The sequence below is a fragment of the Chiloscyllium punctatum genome, chromosome 8 (genome assembly GCF_047496795.1).
Source record: "Chiloscyllium punctatum isolate Juve2018m chromosome 8, sChiPun1.3, whole genome shotgun sequence".
Taxonomy (NCBI): domain Eukaryota; kingdom Metazoa; phylum Chordata; class Chondrichthyes; order Orectolobiformes; family Hemiscylliidae; genus Chiloscyllium; species Chiloscyllium punctatum.
The window spans coordinates 84,386,294-84,408,941 of NC_092746.1; the positions used below are offsets into that span (position 1 = coordinate 84,386,294).

At 43.5% G+C, this 22,648-nt stretch overlaps 1 protein-coding gene across 1 annotated transcript in view; it reads right to left on the bottom strand.

Moving 5' to 3' along the window:
- Nucleotides 1–19,114, bottom strand: part of c8h10orf67 (chromosome 8 C10orf67 homolog) — a 257,483-nt gene extending 238,369 nt beyond the window's left edge. The window contains exons 1-4 of the mRNA XM_072575973.1: nucleotides 18,968–19,114; nucleotides 14,610–14,730; nucleotides 8,559–8,702; nucleotides 6,210–6,284 (exon numbers count right to left, since the gene is read on the bottom strand). Of these exons, the coding sequence (XP_072432074.1) occupies nucleotides 6,210–6,284; nucleotides 8,559–8,702; nucleotides 14,610–14,730; nucleotides 18,968–19,110 (483 nt within the window). The 5' untranslated portion in view covers nucleotides 19,111–19,114. The remainder of the gene's footprint in view (nucleotides 1–6,209; nucleotides 6,285–8,558; nucleotides 8,703–14,609; nucleotides 14,731–18,967) is intronic.
- Between the last annotated feature and the right edge of the window lie 3,534 nt (nucleotides 19,115–22,648).

The following is a 22,648-nucleotide window of genomic DNA, read 5'->3' on the forward strand; positions in this document are numbered from 1 at the left end:
TGAGGACCAAAGGTTTGTAACTAGTGGCTGATGATCATGAGCTAATCCATAGGACTAAAGATTTTTTCCGTGACCCTTATAAATTCAAAAGGAACAGAAAATGGAAGAGTGAAAGGAGGGCAAGTCACCAAGGTAAAGAATGGATACTGGGAATGCCTGAAAGTCTCATCAGATCAGCAGGCAAATTACTGAGGTTGGAGGTGAAAATCGGTGGCAAGGTCTTTCCATTCTAACAAGGTGGGACAGATTTGTTCGGAATGCTGTATGTTGAAAGGGAAATCATAGGAGCTTTTGGAGTTTGCAAAAATGAGTCTGAAAAGGAAATTCACAAGGAAAAGCCAACAGATCAGATTATAGCTTTAAGGCTATAAGACTATAAGATGTAGGAACATTCTACTCCACCATTCAACGAGATCATGGATGATCTGATAAGCCTGAATTCCAATTTCCTTCCTTTTCCCCATAACCCTTGATTCCATTCAGGATTAACAGTCTGCCAGAGCCTTAAATATACTCAATGCTGCAGGCCTCAGAATCCATAGGTTCAATAAGGTCGCCTCTCATTCCTCCAAATTTGAACGAGTACAAGGCCAATGTAGTCAACCTCACCTCATAAGACAATCCCTCAACCTGGTATCAGCTGAATGACCCATCTCTGACTGCATCCAATGCAGTATGCCTGTCCTTAGACCAAAACTGATCATATTATTCCTGTAGTCTGACTAGTGCCTTGTATAGATTTAGCAAAACCTTCTCACTTTCATTCTCCATTCTCTTTGAAATAAAGATCAACATTCGATTTGCTTTCCCTACCAACTTAGAAGCTAGCTTTTTGTAACTCATGGATGATGATTCAAATCTTTCTGCAGCTTTCTGCAGTTTCTCTATTTAAATAACATTTAGCTCCTCTATTCTTCCTGTCAAAGTGCATAAACTCACATTTTTCAATACTATATTCCATCTGCCAAGTACTTGCTCATTTGCTTAACCTGGCTGTGTCCCTCTGTATTCTTAGTGCCATCCTCACCACTTACTTTCCTACATATTTTTGTCATTTGCAAACTTGGTTATTGTACATTCACTTTCCTCATCAAAATCATTGATAAAATTGTAACTAATTGTGAACTCATCACCAACTCCTACGGCATACCACTAGTTATGGGTTGCTATCCTGAAAATGTGTCCCTTATTCCAACTCTCTGTCTTCTATTAGTTAGACAATTCTCTATCCATGCTACCTCCTCCAACATTAATGTGTGTATTATCCTGTACAGAAAGAGCAGAACAAATCCAACCCAGACAATTACACCTCATCAGTTGACTCTTGATCATCAGTAAGTGATGGAAAGTGTCATCAACAGCACGACCAATCTATACTTGCTTAGCAATAACCTGCTCACCCAATTTGGGTTCTGCCAGGGCCACTCAGTTCCTGATCTCATTACAGCCTTAGTTCAAAAATGGATAAGAGCTGAATTCCAGAGGTGGGATGAGAACGACTGTCATTGACATCACAGCTGCATTTGACTGAGTGTGGCATCGAAGCGCTTGAGCAGAAAATGGGCAGACAGGTGGTAGATAATTTCAATATGTAAAAATGTGAAGTGATTCATTTTGATTGGAAGAACATGGAGAGACAATTTAAAAATAAAGAGCACAATTCTAAAAGTGAGTGCAGGAGCTAAGGGACTTGGGTGTATATGTACATTGGCCATCAAAGGTGGCAAGACAGATTGTGTTTCCTGATAAAGGGCTTTTGCCCGAAACAACGATTTTCCTACTCCTCGGATGCTGCCTGACTTTCTGTGCTTTTCCAGCACCACTCTAATCTAGACTCTGATTTCCAGCATCTGCAGTTCTCACTTTTGCCTAGATTGCGAGAACAGACAATAAAGCAAACAGTATCTTAGGCATTATTAATAGGGCACAGACAACAAGTAGGAGATTATGCTGAATTTATATAGGATACCAACCACAGCCAGTTTGTTACATTCAGTTCTGGGAGTTGCAGTTTAAAGAAGGATGTGAAATCATTGGACAGAGTTCAGAAACGATTCACAAGAATGCTTCGACAGATTAAGAACTTCAGCTATGAGGACAGTTTGGACTGTTTCTCTTGGAGGAAAGCAGACTGAGGAGATCTGATTGAGGTATACAAAATTGTGAAGGGGCAGGACAGAACAGATAGATAAGGACATTCTATCCCCACTTGTGAACAGATCAATAGAGAGAAGGCACAGATTTAAAGTAATTAGAAAAAGCACTAAGTAGTACATGAGAAAAATAATTTTCACACCACTAACTGCTGCAGTGAGAGTGGTGTGGGAGTACTTTCAATTGAAGCATTCAAGAGAGTTAGACACTTATTTGAAGACTTTGGAGAGCTTGAGGAAGAAAGCGAGAGAAGGGCAATATGCAAATTGCTCATTTAAAGACTTGGCGCAGACACAATGGGCGAAATGACCTTCTGCATTGTAACAATTCTGTTGTCTGTGAAGACTCTGTGGAAGAGCACATCTCTGAGGAGAAAACATAATTAGTCTGACACTCTCAGCCACCAGCTCAGATACCTTATAAAAGGCAGCACAGAAATAAAATCTGCACATGGTGAGACACCAGGAATAAGTGGGCTACAAACATGCAAGGGTGAAGGATAATTTGTGTGACAGTTCACTGGAGGACAAGGTTGTCTATGCATACTATTAGGTAAAAACAATGACTGCAAATGCTGGAAACCAGATTCTGGATTAGTGCTGCTGGAAGAGCACAGCAGTTCAGGCAGCATCCAAGGAGCTTCGAAATCGACGTTTCGGGCAAAAGCCCTTCATCAGGAATAAAGGCAGTGAGCCTGAAGCGTGGAGAGATAAGCTAGAGGAGGGTGGGGGTGGGGAGAAAGTAGCATAGAGTACAATGGGTGAGTGGGGGAGGGGATGAAGGTGATAGGTCAGGGAGGAGTGGGTGGGGTGGATAGGTGGAAAAGGAGATAGGCAGGTAGGACAAGTCCGGACAAGTCATGGGGACAGTTACTAAGCTGGAAGTTTAGAACTAGGGTGAGGTGGGGGAAGGGGAAATGAAGAAACTGTTGAAGTCCACATTGATGCCCTGGGGTTGAAGTGTTCTGAGGCGGAAGATGAGGCGTTCTTCCTCCAGGCGTCTGGTGGTGAGGGAGCGGCGGTGAAGGAGGCCCAGGACCTCCATGTCCTCGGCAGAGTGGGAGGGGGAGTTGAAATGTTGGGCCATGGGGCGTGTGGGTGTCCCGGAGGTGTTCCCTAAAGCGCTCTGCTAGGAGGCGCCCAGTCTCCCCAATGTAGAGGAGACCGCATCGGGAGCAATGGATACAATAAATGATATTAGTGGATGTGCAAGTAAAACTTTGAAGGATGTGGAAGGCTCCTTTAGGGCCTTGGATAGAGGTGAGGGAGGAGGTATGGGCGCAGGTTTTACAGTTCCTGCGGTGGCAGGGTAAAGTGCCAGGATGGGAGGGTGGGTTGTAGGGGGGCGTGGACCTGACCAGGTAGTCACGGAGGAAACGGTCTTTGTGGAAGGCGGAAAGGGGTGGGGAGGGAAATATATTCCTGGTGGTGGGGTCTGTTTGGAGGTGGCGGAAATGTCAGCGGATGATTTGGTTTATGCGAAGGTTGATAGGGTGGAAGGTGAGCACCAGGGGCGTTCTGTCCTTGTTATGGTTGGAGGGGTGGGGTCTGAGGGCGGAGGTGCGGAGATGCATTGGAGGGCATCTTTAACCACGTGGGAAGGGAAATTGCGGTCTCTGAAGAAGGAGGCTGTCTGGTGTGTTCTGTGGTGGAACTGTTCCTCCTGGGAGCAGATCCGGCGGAGGCGGAGGAGTTGGGAATACGGGAAGGCATTTTTGCAAGAGGTAGGGTGGGAAGAGGTGTAATCCAGGTAGCTGTGGGATCGGTGGGTTTGTAAAAAATGTCAGTGTCGAGTCGGTCGTCATTAATGGAGATGGAGAGGTCCAGGAAGGGGAGGGAGGTGTCAGAGATGGTCCAGGTAAATTTAAGGTCAGGGTGGAATGTTTTGGTGAAGTTGATGAATTGCTCAACCTCCTCGTGGGAGCACGACGTGGCGCCAATGCAGTCATCAATGTAGCGGAGGAAGAGGTGGGGAGTGGTGCCGGTGTAATTACGGAAGATCAACTGCTCTACGTAGCCAACAAAGAGACAGGCATAGCTGGGGCCCATACGTGTGCCCATGGCTACCCATTTGGTCTGGAGGAAGTGGGAGGATTCAAAGGAGAAATTGTTAATCGTGAGGTCCAGTTCGGCCAAACGAATGAGAGCGTCGGTGGAAGGGTACTGTTGGGGACGTCTAGAGAGGAAAAAACGGAGGGCTTGGAGGCCCTGGTCATGGCGGATGGAGGTGTAGAGGGATTGCATATCCATGCTGAAGATGAGGCGTTGGGGGCCGGGGAAACGGAAGTCTTGGAGGAGGTGGAGGGCGTGGGTGGTGTCTCGAACGTATGTGGGGAGTTCCTGGACTAGGGGGATAGGACAGTGTCGAGGTAAGTAGAGATGAGTTCAGTGGGGCAGGAGCATGCTGAAACAATGGGTCGGCCAGGGTGGTCAGGCTTGTGGATTTTGGGAAGGAGGTAGAACCGGGTAGTGCGGGGGTCCCTGACTATGATGTTGGAAGCTGTGGGTGGGAGATCTCCTGAGGTGATGAGGTTCTGTATGGTCTGGGAGATGATGGTTTGGTGATGGGGGGTGGGGTCATGGTCGAGGGGGCAGTAGGAAGAGGTGTCCTCGAGTTGACGTTTGGCTTCAGCGGTGTAGAGGTCAGTGCGCCAGACTACCACTGCGCCCCCTTTATCCGCTGGCTTGATGGTGAGGTTGGGATTGGAGCAGAGGGATTGGACGGCGTTGTGAGGGTGAGAGGTTGGAGTGGGGGAGGGAGGTTGACAGGTTGAGGCGGTTAATATCCCGGTGGCAGTTGGAAATGAAAAGGTCGAGGGCAGGTAATAGGCCAGCGCTTGGTGTCCAGGTGGATGCGGTGTGTTGGAGGTGGGCAAAGGGGTCCTTGGAAGTTGGGCGGGAATCCTGATTGTGAAAGTAAGCTCGGAGGCGGAGGCGACAGAAGAATTGTTCGACGTCACGGTGTGTATTAAATTCATTGATGCGTGGACGGAGGGGGATGAAGGTGAGTCCTTTGCTGACTACAGGTTGTTCGTCCTCAGTGAGGGGGAAGTCTGAGGGGATGGTGAAAACTCGGCAGGGCTGGGAGCTGGTGTGTGTGTAGAGCTGGGAGTGGAGGCGGCGGAACCTGTAACTGGAGTGGGTGTGATGGTGGGGGGAATGGGGGTGGAGTCATGAGCAGGGGTAGTGTTCCCCCCAGTTCGTTCTATTGCAGAGGACTCAGCTGAGAACTGTAATGCCATGTTTGACAAGATAATGCTGATAGATAGGTAAACCAAAATGCTCAGTGCACTGCAGTCCTGGCACAGAGCCTGTTATCACCATGAAGCATCATGGAGGAGACCAGCTGCAACTTGGCACAGGGATATGCACAGAGTTCAAAGTCTGTCCTTTCCAGGTTAGAATTCATGGCCACTTCCATATAACAATGTGAGGACCCAGATGTAATTCAACATCTCATGTCCAATGTTTGTATTTCAGTGCAGGCAGAGATCACCCAATAACTAAGTCCTGCAGACTGAGATTATGACGTTTCTTCTCTTTATGATACAATTAGTGCCATGAAAGCTCAAATTGCAGCCATCTTGACTGTGGATACCAATGCTGGTAGGGGATAATACAGTGCAACAGCAGATGAAGAGGATTGCTGGAAAACTACTCTGGAGGAGTGATTGTGATTTCATTGATTTTTCTCGGACTTACAGCATTAGTGACTTTGCAGTTGCCTGTTTGTTTCCAGTCACCCACGCAACTGCCACACATGCTGAAATCTGAAGGCATACCCCCAAGGTCCAGATTGCATGAGGGTTTCCTGCAAGGTAACCTGCAGTCTCTTCCATTGAAAATCAGCAGCCTTCGACCAGTGCCGTTGCAGTAATTGAAGTAGCTTTGGAGCACTGGATCTGATAAAGGCACAAAGGAAAACTGGCAAACTATGGTGCCGCAATGCTAAACTTTGGGGTCTTATACTGTAAGAAATGGAAAAATCAGATTGTGCATTAACAAAATAAATTATTTTTAAAAACTTGTGCAAGTTAACGATTTAGTAATACAAACCTCAAATCCAGCATTTATCTTTGCTACTTCATTCGCAAGTTGCTGTTTAAAACTATTACGAAGGACTTCAATTCTCTGCAAAAATTAAAACAAACTAGTTAATTCAATGAGCAATTGTGCAACAGTACTTTCCTTCCTATTGAGCTCAGGTTGGGGCTCAGGTTGGGACCTCTGGCAGTGGGGCAGTGATGGGGAGTGTGGGGGTAATCTGGTGCAGCTGTAGGAAGAGAGTGAGGCAGCTTTTGTAGTGGGTAGGGTAAAATTATAAGACTAGGCAGCAAATAAATGCAGGATTGGGCTGGGTCCTGTGGTGTGGCTGGAATTGAGATTGCAACTGGTTGAAACTATATAAAAGAAAACAGTGCCAATAGAGCTCAATCTTGACAATTCCAGTCATGTAGGCCAATTAAGTTGAAGCAAACATGGCTAGACTTAGAAGCTGTGAATAGACAAGCATACAGTTGCCACAGCTGCTTCTGTTACTTGGAGATAATGTTAGTAGATCTGCATCATGCAAGAGAGTGTAGGCAATGTTGAGGAGGTCCAGCAGCCTATGGATTCCAGTAGCAGTGGCCATCGTTGAGTGTTTGGGTCAGTTCCACTAGTGAGCCAGGGAACTTAGGGGCAGTGCAGGGAAGGGAAATTTTAAAAAGTCAGTAGCATGGTGGCTCAGTGGTTAGCACTGCTGCCTCACAGCACCAGGGACCTGGGTTCGATTCCAGCCTCGGGCGACTGTCTGTATGCAGTCCTTAGATATGCAGGTTAGGTGGACTGGCCATGCTAAATTGTTCAGAGTGTTGAGGGATGTGCATGCCACATGGATTTGGCATAGGAAATGCAGTGTTACATGGATCGGGTAGGGGAGGTTGGTCTGGGTGGGATGCTCCTCAGAGGGCCAGTGTAGACTTGATAGGCTGAATGGCCTGCTTCTACATTGTAGGGATTCTATGGTACTGAATGCTACATCAAGTATATGATAGTGTCTTGCATTTTTTCTTCTATTCAAGTTTTGTAACAAAAAAAAATCAATGTACATTGGCTCAACATATAGCCATAGACCTATGACAGATGAAAACTAATCACCCCAGTGGAAGCAAAGACTTCAGTCAACCATTGCCAGGACATGATCATCTCTATTGCCAAGTGTTCCTGTAGTTTGAGGTAGCAATACTCTCAGAGGTGCAGGTTAACAATATCACTTTTTGTAGTGCATATTAGAACCACAACTTAATTTGCAACAGTTAAGCAAATGGAATAAAGAGCTCTCTGTCCTGTTTTCCATTTCATCCTCATCCTTTTAGCCTAAGAAACAGTGCCAACAGTGCCACTAAGCAAATGCAACATCAACCTCGTCACAGTGTTCAATATTGTTCAATATTGTGTCCTTCACAAAGAATTTTAGTTCTTCTTCTAGGATTTAGCCTGGTGCCCAACCAACATCAGTGCACAATCAACCTGAATGCCATAAGCACAGTCTTCACCAAAACTCCACAGGCCTGCAGAACCTATAGATCTACCAACATTATCTCCAAGTGACAGAAGCAGCTATAGCAACTGTATGCTTGTCTATTCATAGCTTTTGGGTTGAGCATATGTTTGCTTCAACTTACCTAACCGATATGACTGGAATCATCAAGATTGAGCTCTTAAGGCACTGTGCTCTTTTATATGGTTTCAACCAGTAGCAATCTCAATTTCAGCCTAAGTTTCCTCAGAAACTAGAAGGCTCAATTTTCTTTTAATATTTCCTTTTATAATTATGATGTGTCAAAAAAAAAGCTTTGAAACTCCAGATTCAAATAAACCATAAATTAATCAATAAATTGATCCACATCAAACTTGTTGATGGTCTGCAGAAATTGACCAAGCCTCTTCAGACATCATCTTTCCAACCCAGCACCACCTGCAAGTCCCATTTCAAGGACTCACTGTCCAGACTTGAGTATATCGCCTCTATTTCAGTGTCACTGAGTTAAAATCCTGAAATTCCATTCCTAATGGCTTTGTGGGTTCACCTAAACAAAACTGACTACAGTGCATCAAGAAGGCAGCTCTCCACTGCCTGCTCTTGGGTCAGGCATTGGTGGCCAGACGTCTCTTGAATAAATTTAGAAAAATTGCTTTATGCACAGAATGAGGTGGGCTTTCACAATAAATGATCACTTCCATAGCCATATCTGTTTTAGAGCAATAATTAATCCATGCATCACTTTCAGCTAAAATAAAGACTCTGCATGATTTATGGTGAAATCAATAAACCTCCGAGTTCTACTTGCCCTGACCATATAAATACAAATATTCCAATACATTTATAACAAATGAACAAAGGAACTCAAATGTAAGTGTTACCTGTAGATACATATCTTGAAGATATGAAGTGTAGTCATTAATTCTATTATATAGGTCTAAAGATTGCTGCTTCACTTTCTTTTCGTAGTCTGCTTTTAGGAGCAATGTTTTGGATTGTAAACCTCTTTTAAGAATGGTAACATCCTGAGTAAGACACAAAGTATTACGCATATTAGCATAATACTTTATCACATTAAATTAATTAGTATAAAAAAAGGTTTATGACAAATTTCATAATGACCATGCTTCAGGAGGAAACTGGAAATGGGATTCATGAGAATGGCAAGGAGCGAGTACAAGAAAAATTAGTAAGTAGTGTAAAAGGGTTTTCAAAATATAAATAAGGTATAATTCAGAGATGAAGAGAAATTACTTCTCTCAAATGGTTGTGAATATGTGAATTTCACTACCGCAGACTGTGGTGGTTGTTGGAATATTGAGTAAATTTAAGGAGGACATTGCCAGATTTTTAATTATTAATGGTTGAAGGGTTATGGAGATCAGGCAGGAAAATGGAGTTGAGATCAAGATGAGATCAGGCGAAATTAAATTGAATGTTGGAGCAGGCTTGAGAGGCTGAATTGCTTACTCCTGCTCCTAGTTTTTTTTTTCAATTCATGCACAAGATGTGCTGGTTAGGGCAGCATTTATTGCCCATCCATTATTGCTGCAAGCGCAGTTAAATGTCAACCACATTGTTGTGGTCTGGAGTCACATATAAGCCAGACCAGGTAAGGATGACAAATTTCCACCCCGAAAAGACATTAGTCAACCACATGGGTTTTTTTTCCTGACACTCAAAAATGGGCCTGATTAGACCTTTAATTCCAGATTCTTTATTAAATTCAAATTCCACTATCTACCATGGCATGATTTGAACCATGGTCCCCAGAACATTAGCTGAGTTCCTGGATTAATAGCCTGGTGATAATATCACTGGGCCACTGCCTCCCTCCAAGTCCTAATGCTCTTATTTTATGTCCTAGCTAGCCTGATCTTGACTTTGTGTCATTGTAGAAGTAAAGGGTTAGCTGGCATTACAACTGTTTCTTAATATCTGCTATACATTGCTGAGACTTAGGGAGAATCATGTCAGAATCTTTTAGGGGCCTGAGAGCATGGATTATGATGACCTGTATGTTAGAGTTGAGCGATAAGTGTGGTTAGGCCTATGTCAGCACTAAGATTATCTTGACCTATCTTTAATGCTTTCCATAAGCAGCATGACAAGATTATTGCTCAGCAGTATTGATTGTTAAGTGCCTTACTAATGATACAACTCATTACATTAATATTCAGATTCTTACCAAATTTGCTAAACAAGCTAGCCATTGAGTAAACTTGACCAGGAAACCAGAGTGAGCACCAGGCAGATAAAGTTTATGACTTACTCTGAATGACCTCCATGTTGGAAATAGGCACCAACATCACCAGGCATGCTTCACTGGCATGACCACACATACCCATATCCACAGATGTCGACATCTGCCATGTCACGGCCTTTATAAACTTATCGCAGGATGCACTGGAAACTATCATTATAAGGCTTCATCAAGCTTAAATACGTACTCTCAGCTTATTGACTGGACCTGACTGCATTACCTGGTTATTCACTTGCTTTCATAGCTTACCTGGATGCTCCAGCATTTTCAATTCCTTGCCTTTTTGTACTTTGACCCCCTTATCCAGAGATAACTCATGTTACTGTTATTTTGCTTTGCTGTTTAGCACAGACACAAAGCCAGGAAACTTGTCATAGTTGCCAACAGGCTTCAATCAAGTCAAGGAGAGTAATCTTCACTTAGGGTTCCCAGCACAGTAAGTCAAGGGCAGTCCAGGCCTTCTTCCAGGGAGTGGGGAGCGGGGTCACAATCAGGATTCTCACCTCAAAGGTAATACTGAATGATTACTGCCTAAGCTAAAGGCAAACAAGAAAAGAAACAAGTCAAGGAATTAAATGCACAGCTCAAAGATTGGTGTGAGTAAAATGAGTTTTAGTTCATGGGGCACTAGTACCAGTATTGGGGTAGATAGGAGCTGCTGTGTTGTGCTGGAAAAGCACAGCCAGTCAGGCAGCATCTGAGGAGCAGGGGAATTGATGTTTCGAGCAGAAGCTCTCCATCAGGAATTAGGGAGTAGCCCAAGGGGGCTGAGAGATAAATGGGAGGGTGGTGGGCCTGGGGGTAAGGTAGCTGAGAATGTGATAGGTAGAAGAAGTTGGGGGTGAAGTTGTTAGGTCAGAGAGGAGTGTGGAGTGGATATGTGGGAAGGAAGATGGACAGGTAGGACAGGTAAAAAGACTGATGCTCAGTTGGAAGGTTGGATCTGGGATAAGGGAGGAGAAATGAGGAAACTGATGAAATCCACATTGATCCCATGTGGTTGGAGTCCCCAAGATGGAAGATGAGGCATTCATTCTCCAGACGTCGAGTGGTTAGGGTTTGGCGGTCGAGGAAGCCTCGGACTTGCCAATCTCTGGATACATTGCATTATCCTCTGCCATTTCCACCACTTACAAACAAACCCCACCACCAGGGATATATTTCCCTCCCTAACCCTATCTGCATTCCATGCAGACCATTCCCTCCAAGACTCCCTCGTTAAATCCACACACCTCCACCAATGCACCCTCCCCTCCAGGCACTTTCTCCTGCCACCGCAGGAATTGCAAACCTGCGTCCATACCACAACCACCCCCCACCGCCCCCACCCTTACCTCCAAGGGCCAAAGGAGCCTTCCACATCCATCAGAAATTTTCCTGCAATTCCACACGTTATCTACTGTATCCATTGCTCCCCATGTGGTCTCCTCTACATTGAGGAGACAGGATACCTACTTGTTGAACGCTTCATAGAACATCTCCAGGACCTACGCAAGAAATAACCCCACTGCCCTATGGTCAGACGCTTTAACACCCCCTCCCACTTGGACAAGGACATGCATCGCAAAATCCTTACCACCTGACACCTGGAGGAAGAAAGCCTCATCTTCCACCTTGGGCCTGCCAATTACATGGGATCGATGTGGATTTCACCGGTTTCCTCATTTCCCCTCACCCCACCATGATCCCAGATCCAACCTTCTAACTTTGCAATGCCCTCTTGACCTGTCCTACCTGTCCATCTTCCTTCCCACCTATCCGCTCCACACTCCTCTCTGACCTATCACCTTCACCCCCAACTTCATCTACCTAAAGCATTCTCAACCAAATCCCACCACCCTCCCATTTATCGCTCAGCCCCCTTGGGCCACCCCCTCATTCCTGATGAAGAGCTTTTGATCAAAATGTCAATTCTCCTCGGATGCTGCCTGACCGGCTGTGCTTTTCCAGCACAACACTCTTTGACTCTGATCTCCAGCATCTGCAGTACTCACTTTCTTCAAGTTTCAGTTTAACTGTGTTAGGACCAGTGACCTGGTAAATCAAATAATTAAGGTTGTGGATAGGGCTTTAAATTAGTTAAATTGGGGAGGGCTTTGGAGAGAAGAAATAGAGGCTTACAAACAAAAGGATTTGGCAGTATACAGGGTAGCTATTTGAATAACAATACCGAGAGTGGGACTGGAAGGCATACAGTGTACAAAAATTGAAAACAGCAGTAAACAGGGCAATAAAGGGGGAAAATGGTGAAAAGACAAAAGTAATGGCGCTTTACTTGAAAACATACAGTTTTTTGGAACAAAATAAATGAACTAATGGCACAAATACAGGTTAATGGGTATTACCTTATAGCTATTACGACTAGATGGAAACATAGAAAACGGGTGCACGAATAGACCATTTAGCCTCTTGAGTCCATACCACCATTCAACATGATCATGACTGATGAGGCAATTTCAGAATCCCACTCCTGCTTTCTCTCCATACCCCTTGATCCCTTTAGCTGTGACGGTCATGTCCAGGTCCTCTTGAATATATATATATAACAAACTGGCCCCAACAACTTTCTGTGGTAGAGAATTCCATAGGTTCAGAACTCTCTGAGAGAAGAAATCTTCCTATTCTCAGTCCAGATTGGCCTATCTCTTATTCTTAGACCAGGAATATAGTGTTGAGATTGAGGAACAGCCATAATCATGATGAATGGCAGAGTCAGTTTGTTGGGGCAAGTAGCCTACCTTTGTTCTTATTTTCCATGTTTCTATTCTGGCCTTCTTTAAAGATCTACAAATCCAGCCCATGGTTTCAGAATAAGCAGTCAGTCGTGAAGGACTTTCATAAGGTGAAATTACTTCACTCAAAGGATATCTCTCTGGAATTCTCTACCCCAGAGAGCTGTGGATGTTCAGCCATTGAGTTTATGCAAGGTGGAAATCAAGAATTAAGATGAATGGAGATTGTACAAATACAGAAACTTCCAGTTATATGGAACATTAATAAATGCATCTGGCACTTTACAAGCTGTAGTAATTGTAACAAGGTCAGCCAACTGGACCTCACAGAACATGAAATCCGAGATTGGAGCTGTTAATCTGGTCCAATCAGGGAGATCTGGCTGATGTAAAAGAATTAATGGAAGGTATATTGTTCCCCAAATGCCTTACTCATTGAGAGGCAGTGCTATTGTCAAAGGCTATGCATTTGTAAATAAAGGGTGATTAGTGATGTAATGCCTCCCTATGAAGAGTTATTTCACAAGCAGGACCAAACAAAAGTTGATAGTACAAGAAAACATAGGTAAGGTGGATCAGCTGAGACTGGCAGTCTCTTGTGTTGCAGTGGTACTATCCCCATCTCTGAGCCAGAAGGTGTGTGTTCAAGTCCCACATGCTCCAGAGATGAATAATAGTATCACTGAATAAGTTGATTAGAAAATTGACTGGTAGAGCAAGGACTTTTGTAATGTAGTGGTATTGTCCTACTTCTGAGCCAGGAGGCCTAAATTCAAGTCTTACCTTCTCCAGAGGTGTGTAATAACATATCTAAGCAAGTTGGTTAGAAAATACTTTGAGTGGTAGAGCAAGCTCAAAAGGATGACTGGCTAACTCATACTGAAGTTTAATTTGCTACCTTCTGGTACTATGGATCATTAAATTGTAACAATTGAGTAGTTATACACTTTGAGGCACAATATTATTGTTTTTTGAGAAGATCTGTAGCTCAGGTTGATGATAAGTATGTAAGTTAGCTTGCTGACCTGGAAGGTTTATTTTCAGACATTTTGTCACCATGATTAGGTAACATCATCAGTGGCAGTCTCTGGTGAAGCGCTGGTGATATGTTCCACCTCTCTATTTATAGGTCTTAGTTTCTTGAGGTGGGAAGGTTGATGGGATCTGAGTTGATGTGCTTATTGATGGAGTTCTGGTTAGAATGCCATGCTTCTAAGAATTCTCATGCATTTCTTTGTTTCACCTGTCCTAGGATGTGTGTATTGTCCCAGTCAAATTGATGTCCTTCTTTGTCTGTATGGAAACTAGTGATAGTGGGTTGTGGCTTTTGGTGGCTATTTGTTGGTGTTCATGTATCCTAGGAGAAAGTCTCCTGCTTGTTGATGTAGCCACCAAAAGATACACACATCCTAGGACAGGCAAAACAAAGATATGCATGAGAATTCTTAAAGGCACAGCATTCTTATCAGAACTCCAGCAATAAACACTTTGACTTGGGTCCAAACTATCTTCCCTTGAAAAAAGAACCAGAAATGATATCACCCACCTTAAGAAACCAAGACCTATAAATGGAGAGATGGGACATACCACCAGCACTTCACCAGATACTCTCACTGATGATGATACCTAATCATGGTGACGAAATATCTGAAAACAAACCTTCCAGCCCAGCGAGCTAACTTTCATAGGCATAATATTATTTTCACTCTCAACTACCTAATTCTTTATTACCAAATAAGTGAATTATCTGAGCACATGCATTAAAAAACACAACTACAATCACTTTTTCATGTTCAAATCTTCGCCTTCCATGCTTTCTGTCCTTTAACTAATTTTGTACCCATGCTGTTGTTCTTTTACTACCAACTTATAGCACTATATTCTTTTATTGAAATACTAAACACTCCAGTCACAAGGCTTAATACAATATTGAGTACCTTTACTAGTGACTCAACATCATTACTCATTTTCTTTAGTTCCAGTATGTCACTGTCATCGGTTTGAGTGGCACGATCTGTTTTAAAGAAGCCAACCTTCAAATGATTTGATGGGCCAGAGCTGGAATGAAAGAGATAAAACATGTAACAGAAGCAATACTAAAATATTGCAACTTATCCATTCATGGGATGTACAGATCACTGCCTAGACCAGTATTCATTGTTCATCCTTAATTGCCCTAGAAATGGCAGTGGTGAGCTACTTTCTGGAATCACTACAGACCTAATGTTGTAGTGTAGGTGCACCCACAAAGCTGTTAGGAAAGCAGCAACTGAATGTAGAACCCGAGGCAGTGAGGAAGCAGCAATGTAATTGGAAATCAAGATGGTGTGTGGTTTGGAGAGGAACCTGGAGGTTATGCCGTTCCTATGTAGCTGCTTTGAGCTGGTACAGGTCATGGGTTTGGAAGGAGCTTCAAGAGAGGCTTGGCGAATTCATGCAATACATCTTGTTGATGGTATACATTGCTGCCTCTGCGCATTAATAATGATAGGAGTTAACCCTGAAGGTGTTGGATGGGGTGGCAAACAATCAGGCTGCTTTAACCTAAATGGTGTCAAACTTCTTGTGAGTTGTTAGAACTGAACCCATCTGAACAAGTGGGGAATATTTTACCAGACTTGTGCCTTCTAAATGTTGAACAGGAAGTTAGTTATTGCAGCACAATTCCTAATGTTTTACCTGTTCTTGTAGACAATAGTTTGCATATTGCTGGCCCAGTCTGGTAAGCAGAATGTTTTTAGTCAGGGACTCAACAATGGAAAGGGTGTTGAATGTCAATGGGATACATTTGGATTCTCACTTGTAGGTGATGATCATTGTCTGGCACTTGTGATGCAAACATTACTTGTGACACAAATGGTACTTAGCAATAATCAGTGCAAGCCTAGATGCTGTGCAAGTATTTCTGCTTATAGACATGGGCTATTTACTTATCTGAGTTGTGAATAGTGCTGAACATTGTGCAATCATCAGTGAATATCCCCACTTCTGACATTATGATGGAAGGAAGGTCATTGATAAAGCAGCTGTAGATAGTTGGGACTAGGATACCACTTTAAGTAACTCCTGCAGTATCGTCTCGGGACTGAGATAATCAGCCTCTAACATACATAACTATCTTCTGTTGTGCCAATTATGACTCCAATCAGTGAAGAGTCTTCTCCTGATTCCCACTGAGGCCAGTTTTCTTAGGGCTCCTTGATGTCATCCTCAGCCAACTATTGCCTTGATATCAAGGTCAGTCACTCTCAATTCATGTCTAGAATTCAGCCCTTTTGTTCATGTTTTTGGCCAAAACTGCAATGTGATCAGGTGATGAGTGGTCCAGATGGAACAAAACTGAGCATTGGTGAAAATATTATTACTGAATAAGTACTGCTTGATAGCACTTTTAATAACCCTTTCCATTATTTAGCCAATAATCATGAGCAGACTGAATGGGATATAATGTATTAGTTGGATTTATCTTGCTTTTTCGTGCGCAGGGAATATTTGGGCAATTTTCCTCATTGCCGTTTAAATGCTAGTGTTGTCACTGTACTGGAACAGCTTTGCTAAGGCAAGCCAGGGTTATAATCTTTGCAGTATTTGTTGGCTTTATTAATTTCTTGATATTACGTGAAGTAGTTAAAATATCTTTACAATAATTGTCATTCAATCACAGCACAGACAATGCTGTTAAACCAAATAAATAAACTGGCAGTTTTCTAGGCATTACATAATTAATAGAATATGGAATCCTTTCAAAGAAAAGAAAACACAAAGAACTTACATTGTTCAAATGTGAGAGAAGATGGAAGTTAGGAAATGGAGTAAGGAAGGAGTACGTTAGAAAATGAAAATTTAGAATGCTAGGTGCAGAGAGAAGCATATTTCAGGTGATGCTGAAGACTTTCTCAGTTTAATCCCAAGCAAATTTGATCCATACTGAGCAGGTTTAATTCCGATAAATAATTTAACATAAAAAGTCTTAATTGCACGATAAGTGAAATGAATACTCAGTATGGGTTCTGATGCATTTTTTGGGTGGAGAGCATTAGGCGGGGAGCAGAGAAAATTTACGATATAAGCTTATGTTTTCCCACTATCTAGAAGTGTTTCCATCCCCTTGCATTGTTCCAATGTAGATCTTACCCTGACTAACCAATACATGCATGATTAAAAGGTAATTAAGGTTTTTTATCAAGGTCATTAGACATTTTGAAAGGTTGCGAAATTTCATCAGCAGTATATGAAATCCTGTCTTTTTTTGATTCATTCCTGGACTTTGGGTGTCATTGGCTATTGTCATCATTTCATGCCCATTCCTAATCACTATTGAGAAGGTGGTGGTAAACTACATTCCTGAACAACTGCAGTCCATATTTTGTAGGCAGACCCACAAGACAGTCTGAGAAGATGTTCCAGGATTTTAATAGTAATGTTAAAGGAATGGCAATATATTTCAAAGTTTAGGTAGTGAGTGGCACGGAGGGAAATTTGCTTAAGGTGATGTTCCTAAGTATCTACAGTCCTTGTCCTGCTCTATGGTAGGGGTCATTGTTTTAGAAATTATTAAACAAATTGGTGAATTTCAGCAGTGCATCTCCTAGGTAGTACACTCTGCTGCTATTGAATGTCAGTGGTGGAGAGAATGGATGATTATGGCTGTTTTGAGCTGGATGGTGTCAAGCTTCATATGTATTCCATCACACTCCTGATTTTGGCCTTGTAGATGATGGACAGGTTCTGGAGATAAGTTATTCATTGCAGGATTCCTAGCTCTGACCTGCAAACATTATATGACTGGTCCAATTCAAGATGTTGATAGTGATGGATTCAGTGGTGCTACTGCCATTGAATGTCACAGGGCAATAGTTAGATTCAATCTTATTGGAGATGATCATTGCCTGACACCCTATGGCATGAATGTATTCAAAGAGACTTCTGACCACGAGAAAGAGCAAGTATCGTTGATGAAGCTGCTGGAGATGGTTGGGTCTAGGACAGTAAGTTGAGGAGCTGCTAGGGGCTTTTGTGGTGCAGTTGTAGTGTACCTACCTCTTGACCAGAAGTCTCACTTGCTCTAGGTGTGTGTAATAACATCTCTGAACAGGCTGAATAGAAAATATCTAACTGCTGGCATGACTGATCTCCAACAACCACAACTACCTTCCTTTGTGCCAGGTATGTTTCCAATCAGCAGAGAGTGTTACTCCTGATTTGCATTGACTCTAGATTTGCTTCGACTCCTTGAATCTACACTCAGTGAAATGAAGACTTGAAGTCAGGAGCAGTCACTCTCCCCTTACATCCGGAATTCAGCTTTGTCCATGTTTGAACTAAGGTTGTTATGAGGTCAGGAGTTGAGTGGCCCTTGTAGAACCCAAACTTTCTGCACGTCATTGAATCATGAGTACCAAGGAATTCACATCCCTGGTCACTTTTAAAGAGCAACATGGGCAAACATAGAGCAAAGGCTTCAAACTGTTTGCTTTTCACCTGCATATGGAGCGATTGGATGGTGCTGGGCATGTCAACTAGCTGCTGCTGAGCTACCGTGGTTCCTTCTCCATTCATTTGATCAGGACACAATCTTCAGAGCTAGTCTGCTGGGCACCTTCCAATTCAACTGCGCTAAATGGTCCTTCCAGGCTGTCATACTCGCACTTCACCGGGGGCATCCCAACCTGTGGACTGTTTCAGAGACAGCCTTTTAACTGAGGACCCCCGGGAAAATCGCACCCAACGTCTCGCTTGGTCATGACCTGAAATCAGCCGGACAGCGGCTAGAACGGGAGAATTCAGCTCATTGATCAATTTCGAGAATCCCCACCACATGGTACATATTTGCAGGTACTGTTTCTGTAATGCTCACTGTAATGTACAATCTGCAGTGAACTGTCAAGATGTATACATGATCAAAAGACAGTTGAATTGTAACGTCCCAGCGACTGCCCACTAAATTTCATTACAGCATGAAGACAATCAGCAATTTAGACGGGGGATGGGGAATCTGACAAGTGGCAAAAGGAAATGCGAACAGAAGGAACAAATATCAATTCTTCAATAGCTTTTTTTTTGCTAAAGGACATAATTTTGACAGCAGCTTACACACACAGTGAGCGTTCAGGGGAGGAGGATCGAGGTTAATGCAACTAAAAACAGCTCTGAAGAGTCACTGCACCCGAAACTTCAACTCTGCTTTTTCTCCACCGCTGCTGCTAGACCTGCTGAGTCTTCCCAGCAATTTCTATTTTTTGTTTAAAAACAGTTCTCCCGTCCACGGACTATAACAAATCAGAACCGCCTTTACCCAGTGAAACGGTTGGTTCCGGACGAATAAGACAATAAGAGGACCAAGTCCTGATCATTGCTGTGCACTGACTGCAGAGGAGCAGAAGCTGTATCAGTCGCCATTTCACAACCAGCCCCTTCATTTGCTGCGGCTGTCACCATGGTAACCCACCAGGGCGGCTGGAAGGCCCCTCCACTCCAAGACAGAGATGTCCTTGAATATGCCTGAGCGAGAAATCACTGGCACAGAATACGCATGCGCAGTGAACGTTGGCGTCTGGTTGCTGAGCGACTGAAATCCAAGTTGGTCGATGTGTAAATAGAAATATTGTCGGTGCTCATTGCGCATTTGGGTTGTATCGAGTTTCCGACGTTCCGCTTTCATGAGATCAGAGTGGTTACAACACCAGACATGTTAACCTACAAAACCAGCGTACAACTGAAAAGTTGACCCAGCTGGTCGCGTCCCAAGGTGACGGAATACCTGCAATTCCTTTAGATTTCATGATGGCAGGTATTGTTCCCGAATCACATTTCAAAACGCACTCTGTTTTTAAACTGAAATGATATCTCTCACTGATGTATGACATACAAAGAGATGTAGGCACATTAGGAAGACCAAAGTGCTGGGATACAACTTGTATTATAAAAACAAAATGGTCTCAAGTTCAATTTTTGGGGTGTTTGAAGTAATGAGTGAGCTCTGAAGCAATATACCAGAACTTGAAATCACATTTTTGAGAATATGACGAATTATTACCTGCTTTTGGATGGTTTGAATCAATCCTGTCATATTATTACACACCTCTGGGACTTGAATATAGGCTTGCTGGTTTGAGGTAGAAACACAACTACTGCACCACAAGAGACCCCAACATATGTTCATTTTATTTAATATCTGGAAGTGTTATTACACCAAAGCACTACTTTTATTTTCAACCACCACCAATAAAACACTTGTACAGACAATTGGATATTTAGATGTAAGCCCACTACAGGCAATGCAATCCATCAAAAATGAGGAAGGGATTAGCATACATTCTCAATTTGTTATTAACTAATCTTTCCAAATCAATCTCTTTAGTGATGTTATTACACACCTCTGGAGCAGGTGGGACATGAACCCTGGCTTCCTTAGACAGGGTAGGGAACTTTACCACTGCACCACAAGAGGACCCTGACACATGCTTTCAGGATAGAGGGCTGAATCGGTGACACCTGCTATTAAGTCCTGAGCTCCTATATTTAAAGCATATGAACTGCATGGGAAAATGTGGAGAATTATGAGGTCATCCTCTTTGAATCTGAGAAAGACAATATGTTCATATTGTGGTGAGAGATTAAGAGCTGTGACGGAGCAAATGGATTAAGTGTCCATATGCACATTACTGACAGCTACTGCACAGACACAAAAATAGAATGTTACAGCACAGCCTATGGCAGCTATTTGAAGGAAGTGAGCTATTCCAAATCACCCTGCAAATGAGACCTCCTTAAATACATGTATTTGAAAGCAGTTATGTAATCTGATTCCACACTCTTGTCAAGTGTGTATTTTGGATCTTAAGAACTTTCTGCGTGAAGAGATTTCTCTTCATTGTTCCTCTGTATTTCTAGGAGAAAGTGAGGACTGCAGATGCTGGAGATCAGAGTCAAGGGTGCGGTGCTGGAAAAGCACAGCATGTCAGGCAGCATCCAAGGAGCAGGAGAATTGACGTTTCAGGCATAAGCCCTTCATCAGGAATGAGGCTTGTGGGCCAACCAGCTGAGAGACAAATGGGAAGAGGGGGTTGAGCTGGGGTGAAGGTAGCTGAGAATGCAATAGATAGATGAAGGTGGGGGAGAAGCTGATAGGTTGGAAAGAAGGGTGGAGCGGATAGATGAGAAAAGCGATGGACAGGTCAAGAGGGCAGTGCCGAGTTGGAGGCTTGGCATTGGGATGGGGGGGTGGGGGGAGGGGGAAGGGGAAATTAGGAAATTTGTGAAATCCACATTAATCCTGTGTGTTTGCAGGATTGCAACTCGGAAGATGAGGCGTTCTTCCTCCAGGCATTGGGTGGTTAGGGTTTGGCGATGGAGGAGACCCAGGACCTGCATGGTGGAGTGGGAGGGGGAGTTGAAGTGTTCAGCCAGGGGGCAGTGGGTTGGTTGGTGTGGATGTCCCAGAGATGTTCGCTGAAATGATCTGCAAGTTGGCGTCCTGTCTCCCCAATGTAGAGTAGACCACATTGGGTGCAAAAGAGACAGTAGATGATATGGAGGTACAGATAAATTTCTGTCGGATGTGGAAGGATCCTTTGGGGCCTAGGTTGGAGGTGAGGGGGGAGGTGTGGGCGCAGGTTTTGCACTTCCTGTGGTGGCAAGGGAATGTGCCGGGCGTTGAGTGAGGGCTGGCGGGGGTGACATGGATCTGACAAGGGAGTCGCGGAGGGAATGGTCTCTGAAACATTGATAGGGTGGGGAGGGAGGGAAATATATCCCTCATGTTGGGGTCTGTTTGTAGGTGGCAGAAGTGGCAGAGGATGATGCGATGTGCCATAGTGTTAAGGGTTTAGATGGAGAGGAATTTGTTAAGTGTTTACAAGAAAATTTTCTGATTCAGTATGTGGATGTACCTACTAGAGAAGGTGCAAAGCTTGATCTACTCTTGGGAAATAAGGCAGGGCAGGTGACTGGGGGGGCAATTTGGGGCTAGCCACCATAATTCTATCAGATTTAAAATAGCGATGGAAAAGGATAGACCAGATCTAAAAGTTGAAGTTCAAAATTGGAGAAAGGCCAATTTTGACAGTATTAGGCAAGAACTTTCAAAAGCTGATTGGGGGCAAATGTTCGCAGGTAAAGGAACGGCTGGAAAATGCGAATCCTTCAGAAATGAGGTAATGATAATTCAGGGAAAGTATATTCCTGTTACGGTGAAAGGAAAGGCTGGTAGGTATAGGGAATGCTGGATGACTAAAGAATTTGAGGGTTTGGTTAAGAAAAAGAAGGAAGCATGTGTAAGTACAGACAGGATAGATCAAGTGAATCCTGAGGCAAAAGTGAGGACTGCAGAAGCTGGAAACCAGAGTTTAGATGAGAGTGGTGCTGGAAAAGCACAGCAGGTCAAGCAGCATCTGAAGAGCAGGAAAATCGACATTTCAGGCAAAAGCCCTTCATCAGGAATCAGTGAATCCTTAGAAGAGTTTAAGGCATTAGGAGTATACTTAAGAGGGAAATCAGGAGGGCAAAAAGTGGACATGAAATAGCTTTGGCAAATAGAGTTAAGGAGAATCCAGAGGGATTTCACAAATATATTACGGACAAAAGAGTAACTAGGGAGAGAATAGTGTTCTTCAAAGATCAGCAAGGCGGCCTTTGTGTGGAGCTGCAGAAAATGGGGAGATACTAAACGAGTATTTTGCATCAGTATTTACTGTGGAAAAGGATATGGAAGATATAGAAAGTAGCGAAATAAATGGTGACACCTTGCAAAATGTCTATATTACAGAGGAGGAAGTGCTGGATGTCTTGAAATGCATAACGGTGAATAAATTCCCAGGACCTGATCAGGTGTACCGAGAACTCTGTGGGAAGCTGGAGATGTGATTGCTGGGCCTCTTGCTGAGATATTTGTATCATCGATAGTGACGGGTGAGGTGCCGGAAGACTGGAGATTGGCAAACGTGGTGCAACTGTTTAAGAAGGGTGGTAAAGACAA